This window comes from Coffea eugenioides, chromosome 11, assembly GCF_003713205.1.
Source record: "Coffea eugenioides isolate CCC68of chromosome 11, Ceug_1.0, whole genome shotgun sequence".
Classification (NCBI taxonomy): domain Eukaryota; kingdom Viridiplantae; phylum Streptophyta; class Magnoliopsida; order Gentianales; family Rubiaceae; genus Coffea; species Coffea eugenioides.
The window spans coordinates 51,557,857-51,566,067 of NC_040045.1; the positions used below are offsets into that span (position 1 = coordinate 51,557,857).

Consider the following 8,211-nt stretch of genomic DNA (forward strand, 5'->3'; position numbering starts at 1 on the left):
TGGATATTTGCAGCAGAAGTTTGGCAGAACAATTTAGCCATTAACGACTCTGCCCACAATTAAAAGAAAATGAAAATAAAACAAACAAATGGCCTGGGAGGACCTTTTAAATAGCACGATGGTTAAATCTTTCATCTGCCAATCAAACCACAAAAAAACAAAGGAGAAATCTTTTTGTTGAAGAAGCCAATCTTGTAACCAAACTGATTTATTATTAGAAGACCAACATACAGGGCCGTAATATGGAAACATTAACTAAACGCAAAGGAGGATCGAGGGCTCCTATCTTCCCCAGTCATCGTCAAAAGATTTCTCTTTCATATATATATATGCTGTAAACATCTGAAATGGAGATCGAACTACTTATTTCATGGGTCCAACTTCCATTTTTCACTCCTACGCCATTTTCCTCTATCAAGAATCAAGAAACCTTGTTGATCACTCCTGTTCAACTGTCTGTGATGCATACAACCTGAATGGTAATTTCGAAAATTATTTAATTATTTATGTCATGGAACTGTGGCAAGCCTCTCCAACTGAAACTTTCGGGTCCGCTAGAGAGCCATCAAGAACAGTTTTCGCAAGCAGAGCGTTGGCAGCCTCAGAGTAATGTATGCCGTCCCAGCTAATATGCTCAGATGGATTAGGACAGGGATTACCGTACACAGTTCCATTTACTATTGCTTTCTCTCCACAACCAATGTGATAACCGTAATAACTGCCACAGCAGAATTGCGAAGGATCCTCAAAACCTGCAATGTCGCACAAACACAGACACGTAAAACAGGCGAGGAGACGCATCACGTCCACAAAATGAGCTCCTCAGGCAAGTTCAGTATCAGGCTATCAGCAAGAAAGAGTGGGATTTTAGGAACGGCACCTAATTTTTTGGCATTGCTGATTAGCGAGTATTTAGCAGAGTACATGTCCACGTATGTTAATGCTGCTGCTGGAAGTTGTGCCCTGAGCTGGAGAACCTTTCTCCTCAGCTGCTCATTGAACTCCTGAGCTACCTTGTTCTGAGGCTCTACGCACCCTTTCCCGTCCAAATTGCGAGGCTTGGGCAAATAGTATATGACACTATAGGGCAAGCAACCAATTGGGCCTGTATTATGCACCCAAAAGTTTCTTGCCCCTGCCTTGTAAAGTTGCTGAATTATAGATTGGATGAGATGAGGGTCAAAAACCACAAGAAAAAACTCTGCAATCAGAGTAAACTTACATGAATTGCTTCGCCAAGCTTGTCTAGCATACTGGGGATAGATTCTCGGGTTTCTGCTTCTGAGGTATGTTCAAAACCATAAGCAAGGTCATTCTGTCCGATGTCAAATGTGTATAGGGCATCTGAGAAATCTTGGGGCCTAGGAAGTCTGCTCTGGAGAGGTGGGCTTTTTGCTGAATGATCTGATCAAGCAGTGAAAAGAGTTATACGTGTTGCACTTGCATCTATATCAGCAAAAGGGCTTGCATTCGTACTTGATAGTCGTATTCTGTAATACTACTAGTAATTGGTACTCACTGTTGTCACTGAGTTGCTTATAGAGCAAAGTGGTTCGAGATTTGAACTGTAAAAATTGACCGATTTGGAGTTGCAGGTGAAACGGGCTATAGCCACCAGGACGGATGGATGAGCCTCCCGTTGCAAAATTTGCACCGTGTCGAAAATTTGAACCAATCGAGTCGAGATATGCACTCAAGTATGGCAAGCCCAATTCTTCGGCTGCGAATTTTGAAGAATATTAGCGCACAATCTATATGCTGAAGTGAAATCACGTTAGCGTTCCATCTTGAAACTTCCAAGTGTTGCGCAGTTCTTTTTCTCTAGCCTTGATTATTGCTATGTGTTTGTACATACAACAAACTCGTACAGAAAATGAGCAAACAAGCACCGGCAGTAATTAGTTTCGGTGCTTACCCATGAAGTCTATTATGAGGCGACCGTCACAGAACCTGCCTGAAGGTGCTTTGAAGAAAGTTTCACCATTAGGCGGAGCCACCATGTCCAGGGACGCAGACCGTCCTCCTGTGTCAGAATTTGAGTCGCCGAAGTTGTATAATGCTGGGAACTTGCAACTTTTTATCTCTTGCCGGTCAACTCTATCAACATCTCTTGCACCGCCAATTTCTCCATTGGCCATTAATCCCAAAATATTCAGCATCAAGATTAGCTTCCTAAACTCCATGGTTGGCTTGTTAGCAGCACTAAGCAGAAAATTGGACGACGGTCCCAAGAAAGAACACGCACTCGTGAAACGTTTTTAAGACGATGGTATGATGATGCCACATTAATTGGAAAAGAACGAAACTAGTATATAAAAAATGTCAAGGTAGACCCCCCGGACCGGGTCATCACGACTGGTAAAAGTTCCAGAGAGTAAATTTTGGTCCGAGAGAGATTATTGGTGACAAAGTGGAGTCATTTGAACGCTTATGGACCGGGAGGCAAGTAGGACTGTCTCGTGAGGGACAGAAGTCAATGCTGTCGGGGTCCCAGGAACTCAGAAGAACCCCCTCCCATTACGACACTCCGGTCGTTTCTATGGCAGCCATTTCTACCAGTAAAAATGGGTTGTATTGTATGCAGCAATTTTGGTTCGCTCTAATTCATCCTGTTAAACTTTTCCTCATAAAGGCATATCATGGTTGACCACTTGATGTCTTGGTGGCGGTGGGAGGATTAAACCTTCCTCCCACCGACCACTACATGTAACTTGCAACTTTTAGTGATTTCTTTCTATAGTGAATTCGTCAGTTAAATTTTCCTTCTTCTCCCTTCCCCTGTAAACATACAAATATTATTGTTGCGATAAAAAATTTTTTTTTACCACTTGATTTTGGGAGGCATTAAGTTAAATAAATGCTCAAGTTTAAAAAAAAAAAATTAGATGCGGCAACAATCTGATACATAACTCGAAATTTAAGTATCGCGAAGGAAATATAGCAGTTTCCATTGCTGACACCTCCAAATTTGCTTTAAATGAGTTGCGTAATGTACAGTTACAGAGAGCACGCAGACCCCATACACAACTAAATATCTCTCTCTCTCTCTCAGGTGTTTGCGTTTGCGACAGGGAAGAAGGGTGCCCGGGGGCAACTCTTGACCGGAATAAAACCTTTTTCCCCCCCTTATTTGAAGGTAAAAAATCAGTGGAAGAAAAACAATAAAAAAAAAACCAGCCTCAGTACTATATATTTTCACATTTGCTAGAATTAAAATTTGGAGTAGCTAGCAGAACTAATGGCATTCTGCATTCACACTATATGGCAGGAAAAATTGGGGTCACTACGTTGAACATACTTGCGGTCTGTGCAATTGCCGAGAGCTCCATGTGCCATTCACCGGGGAACCAGGAAAGATGACTGTTGGCAGTCTTTCGCTTTCCACCACAAACGGAAAATCAACTGTGTAGTGAAGTCCACGACTTTCTTGCCTAGCTAGAGCACTACTCACCACCAGCTTGGCACAACAAAAGAGGTTCCTCATTTCACAAGCTTCGAGCCCTACCATTGTTGGTTCCCAACCATTCTGAAATAAAAATGACTCCCATTCCAACTCCAATTCCCCAATTTTCTTCTCAGCAGTTTTCAGCCTGGTCGTCGAACGAACAATTCCAACATATTTCCACATGATTGACTGCAATTCTTTCCTTACTTCTCTTGTCCTGTAGATTATATTGTTCAATACAGCACTCCCAAGTGCTATGGGCATAACTGGCTTGGGCCACGCATCAGAGGCACTGTGGTCTATATTAGAGCTCTTCATATGATCAACAGAAGGCTGCACAGCTCTTCGTGCAAAAACTAGTGCCTCGAGCAATGAGTTGCTAGCAAGTCGGTTTGCTCCATGTAAACCTGTGCATGCAACCTCACCAGCGACGTAGAGACCTCTCACATTCGTCTCTCCCTGAAGGCCGGCACGAACTCCACCACACATGTAATGTGCAGCAGGAACTACCGGGATTGGTTGTTTTGTTATGTCTAAGCCATGCCGCAGACACTCAGCAGCTATGTTGGGGAAGTGAGCCAAAACCTTTTGTCTAGGTTTGTGACTTATATCAAGAAGCACATACCTGTCAATACGCTTCTTAAGCTGATCATCAATACTTCTTGCCACCACATCCCTTGGGGCAAGCTCTGCACGATCATCATAAAAAGGCATAAACCTTTCCATTCCCAAGTTGTATAGAATGCCTCCATCTCCTCTGACGGCTTCAGTTATCAGAAAGGCATTTTCTCTGGCATTGGTTGGTCTAATGGGAAGGCCTTCATCAGCCAAGGCAGTAGGGTGGAATTGAACAAATCTAGTGACAAATGCAGGAAAATGAAGTTAATGCCGCATCTTGCTATCAAATTAGTCAGCAGCCTTGCAAGCAGAGAAAAGAAAACTGGAAACTACTTGAAGAAATCTCGTAACTAAATGCTAGCAGCCAATCTGACCAGTCAGCAAATACCAGTAAAGGTGGTACAAAAGGCTTCTGGGAACCTAGTTTATAGTAATTTCTGTTTCCACAAGCTCCTGAACTGCAAACTCAGTTGAATTTCACAACTACATTCTTGAGTGCTCTACAAGATTATGTCAAGCTGGTATATCGCTATACTTATAAGAGTGGAACCATCACAACATAATTTGGCAAATTTAAAGGAAGATTCAGCCTAACTTTCAAACAAAGCACAACCTCATTTTAATGAACCAAAGTCATGAATGTAACATAGAACAAGCATGCCTAATTAAGGTGGCCAAAGCATAACTCACTCCATATTAGAAATTACAGCTTGAGCTCGATGCGCCATTGCAATTCCATCACCAGTGGCTACCTGCAGGACCAAATCAGATCACATTAGTTTATCATAACATAACTGAAGGAAGAGAACGTACATGAAAACAGAACATGAAGACTTATAGTCTCATATTTTATAGAGAATTCAGCTAAAAAATTAACATACAAGTTAAAGAGTATATCCCCTAACAGAAGTACTATGCAGTTTTGTTTATAATAAACATTGCCAAGACCCAGAACCCAATTTTAGCTTTAGTTAATATCTTCCCAAGGTATAAGTCATGAAGATGAACTACTTGTCAACATAATTCAACTAAAGAAGAATCTGGATTTCTGTGTTCCCTAGGTACTCTAGCAATTAAAGAAGGTTTCGCATATTTCCATTGAAATACTTCTGCATTACAGTATATTCCTTCTAGTGAGAATAAACCACCATATCCAATCAATTCATGTTTAAAATGATGTGAGGATTAAGAAAATCTAAACTTGAGCTTCATATTTTTTACTAAAATCTCCATGCTACGCAGTCAATAAACCTCAATAAATGCCCCTCTAAAACCTCAAAGAAGTACACAAGCATCATAATTCAAAAACTTGGGAAGTTCAAGGCACAAAAACTTTGAACTCCTGGAACAACTTGTTCTCTTTTTGTCCCATTCAGGATAATAGTTTCCCTACATATATGCAGCACGGCTGGAGAAGTCTAAGGACATCTAGTGATCCAGTAAAAGTGACATCACTGGAGAACTTCGCAGATGTTGAAGAAAATTATCCCAAGAAAGAGAAATTGTAACTGTACCGGAGGATTAGTTGTAGTTGGATAGATATGTCCAGCTCCACCTGATGCGAGCAAAATCACCGTTGAGATAAATCTTACAACCTACAAGGTCAAAAAGTAGGACAAGCACAAGTATCAGCAGCAGTGACCTCCAGCAAAATAGTTCAAAGTTATACCACAAAATCCATATGTTTGACAAGTATAAATTTTCCTACCTCTTGTGTTGCTGTGTTAAAAGTGTCTACTCCATAACAAATTGTGTCAGAACCATCCTGCAATCCAGTATTTGTACACAAATTAAAAAACAAGTCTGAAGCATTTGTTTTATTTTATAACATTCAATATCTGGACACTTGAACTGTCAGAACCAAGATTCTGAGAACAGAAAAAATTCCTTTGCATGCAATGCAGGTTAATCGACTTATAAGTCAACCCACAAAGCAGTTCCACATACTACAATGTGAAAATATAATTTGACAAACAGGCTTGAAAACAAAAGGTGAAATAAACCTGTGAAGTCAACAAATCTACAGCAAAATGATGTTCAAACATAAAAATATTAGGATCCTTGTCAACTGCCTCCAGTAGAGCCCTTTCTATTTCCCTCCCAGTCATATCAGCAGCATGAACAATTCTATGATGAGAGTGGCCACCTTCCCTTGCGAGATGCAAGTTCCCATCCTCTCCATGATCAAAAGAAGCACCCATAGCAATTAATTCTCTGATTCTATCAGGTCCTTCTGTACACACCACCTGCAAAGTGCAGTTAAGCATGAGCCTAACAAGAATTTAACAAGCATACAAAGTCTTTATCTAGTCAATCCAAGATAAAAGACAAGGCAAGCTAAAGCTCAGAGTTTATTCTTATATACTGTTTCATTTGAACAAGAAATGATCAGAAAGAGTATGCAAAGAAAACAGTACATTACTAAATTTTCATGAAAACTGAAATTATGAATTCAGAAAGGCTAATAAACTCGTATGAAGAAGCCAACCAATACTGGAAATTTTTCCATTTAAGAAACTCACCTTAACAATCTCCTCATCGCATAGGTAAGCACCTGCTACAATTGTGTCGTGCATATGACTCTCCACTGAATCTGAAGGACACAATACTGCACTAACTCCACCCTGTGCATAGTTGGTGTTGCTCTCATGGGGCTCAGCCTTCGTTATGACAGCAACTGTACCATGTCTTGCAACTTCAAGAGCATATCGCAGGCCAGCAACTCCGCTGCCAATTACAGCAAAATCAAAGTACTTTGCAGAACCATCTCGGAGAGATGATGAGATTGATGTCCTGCGTGGCTTCCACTTCTGATTGGTATGCAAATGAAGATTCTGAAGTCCATTAATCCAAAAGGCCTTGGAAACCCCGTATGACCTGAAAAATATAATTAAAGAGCATGCATCTGACCTTGAACAGACATGGAAGCACGAAATTTAGACCAAATAGAGCACAATTTCAGGGCATTTGAGTATATAGAAGCACGATTTTCTAAGGACCCATGAAGCTTGCACACATACGAAGAAAGATCTTTTTGCGTGCATCTCGGGACAGCTACACTGGACACCCAGTAAGGTTGTTTGCAACCTTGTCCTCTGTAAAATGTCTCCCCAAAATGCAGCTTGGAGTTACCTGGAGCTATGCTTGTCATCATTTATGCTGTTCTGTTCAACATGATTTTAGCTAGGAATTAGTATTAGGTCGTCCAATGAATAAAGCAACTAGGCTTTCTACATGTTTCCAGCAACTTATATAACTGACAACAGAAGACATACATACAAAATCAGTTTTTACCGGACAACCTCTTCTAAAATAAAATTACACGACGAATTCTGGAAGAAAGGATTCAAATAGAGTCTTCTTTTCTCAAGTACTAAAAATCTCTAGAAATTTAGAATAATAAGCCTCCAAGTTGTTCTTTGGACAATCAATTTAACAGCCTCTAGGTTGTATAATCCATATACCGCGTCAATTCAAGCAACCTATTCCTACATTTTTTCATCAATTTCCCCGGTTTCTATTACCAGAAGGCCAGATCTCGATGTGAAAAAAACAACTAAAAACGACAAAATTAACGAATTCTTAAAGGGTGAAAAATGAAGACTGCAAGTTCAACAAGCAACTAGCAGAAACCAATCTCCTTTCACAAGCAGCTGTAGCTCTTTCTTTCACAAAAACAAATACTACAAGCAATACACCACAGGAAGGAAAATGCAACAAGAGATACTAAAACTATCCTCCATTGTGATTTCTAAAAATCTGGTTAGGACATTAAATCAAACAGTCAGAATATATGCATGCTTGCTTTATACAGAGCTGTGACTTACAAGTTGATGTTATGTGAGCAGAATCAGAGGCACCCCTTCAAAAAAAATGCCTGCAGATGAGAATTGGCGATGGCTGGGTGCAACTTCGGTGAGTTTCTTGAGGAAAAGGTAAAAAGAGGAAGAAAGAAGAAAGAAAAACCAAAGGGAGAGAGAAAGCGAAGTTGCAAGGGAGTAATTGGTGGATGGGTAATTATATTTGGCGGACAAAGGGAGAATAATAAATGAAAAAGAAAGGAGAGGCCAGAAGGCAGAGAAGATGATGAGGGTCGGCCAAGTATGGGAGCATCATGGGGACCCTGGGGAAGAAGCGGGGAATAGAGG

General features: G+C 40.6%; 2 protein-coding genes across 4 annotated transcripts; both read right to left on the bottom strand.

Annotated features, from left to right (window-relative positions):
* Positions 1 to 195: 195 nt before the first annotated feature.
* Positions 196 to 2,275, bottom strand: LOC113753412 (GDSL esterase/lipase At3g27950). 2 transcript variants are annotated; one of them, XM_027297557.1, is made up of 5 exons: positions 1,916 to 2,275; positions 1,529 to 1,720; positions 1,223 to 1,404; positions 881 to 1,151; positions 196 to 752 (listed from the first exon to the last, which is right to left on the bottom strand). In XM_027297557.1, the coding sequence occupies exons 1-5, from the start codon at positions 2,181 to 2,183 to the stop codon at positions 505 to 507; spliced, it is 1,161 nt and encodes a 386-aa protein (XP_027153358.1). In that variant the 5' UTR covers positions 2,184 to 2,275; the 3' UTR covers positions 196 to 504. The 2 variants fall into 2 exon arrangements, with proteins under 2 accessions (XP_027153358.1, XP_027153357.1); XM_027297556.1 differs by having other exon boundaries at positions 1,520 to 1,720.
* A 647-nt stretch (positions 2,276 to 2,922) lies between these two features.
* LOC113751053 (L-aspartate oxidase, chloroplastic) lies at positions 2,923 to 8,211 on the bottom strand. 2 transcript variants are annotated; one of them, XM_027294905.1, is made up of 8 exons: positions 7,891 to 8,211; positions 7,084 to 7,222; positions 6,586 to 6,940; positions 6,067 to 6,309; positions 5,772 to 5,828; positions 5,578 to 5,658; positions 4,754 to 4,815; positions 2,923 to 4,301 (listed from the first exon to the last, which is right to left on the bottom strand). In XM_027294905.1, exons 2-8 carry the CDS (start codon positions 7,215 to 7,217, stop codon positions 3,284 to 3,286), a joined length of 1,950 nt encoding a protein of 649 aa, XP_027150706.1. In that variant the 5' UTR covers positions 7,218 to 7,222; positions 7,891 to 8,211; the 3' UTR covers positions 2,923 to 3,283. The 2 variants fall into 2 exon arrangements, with proteins under 2 accessions (XP_027150706.1, XP_027150705.1); XM_027294904.1 differs by having other exon boundaries at positions 7,084 to 7,227.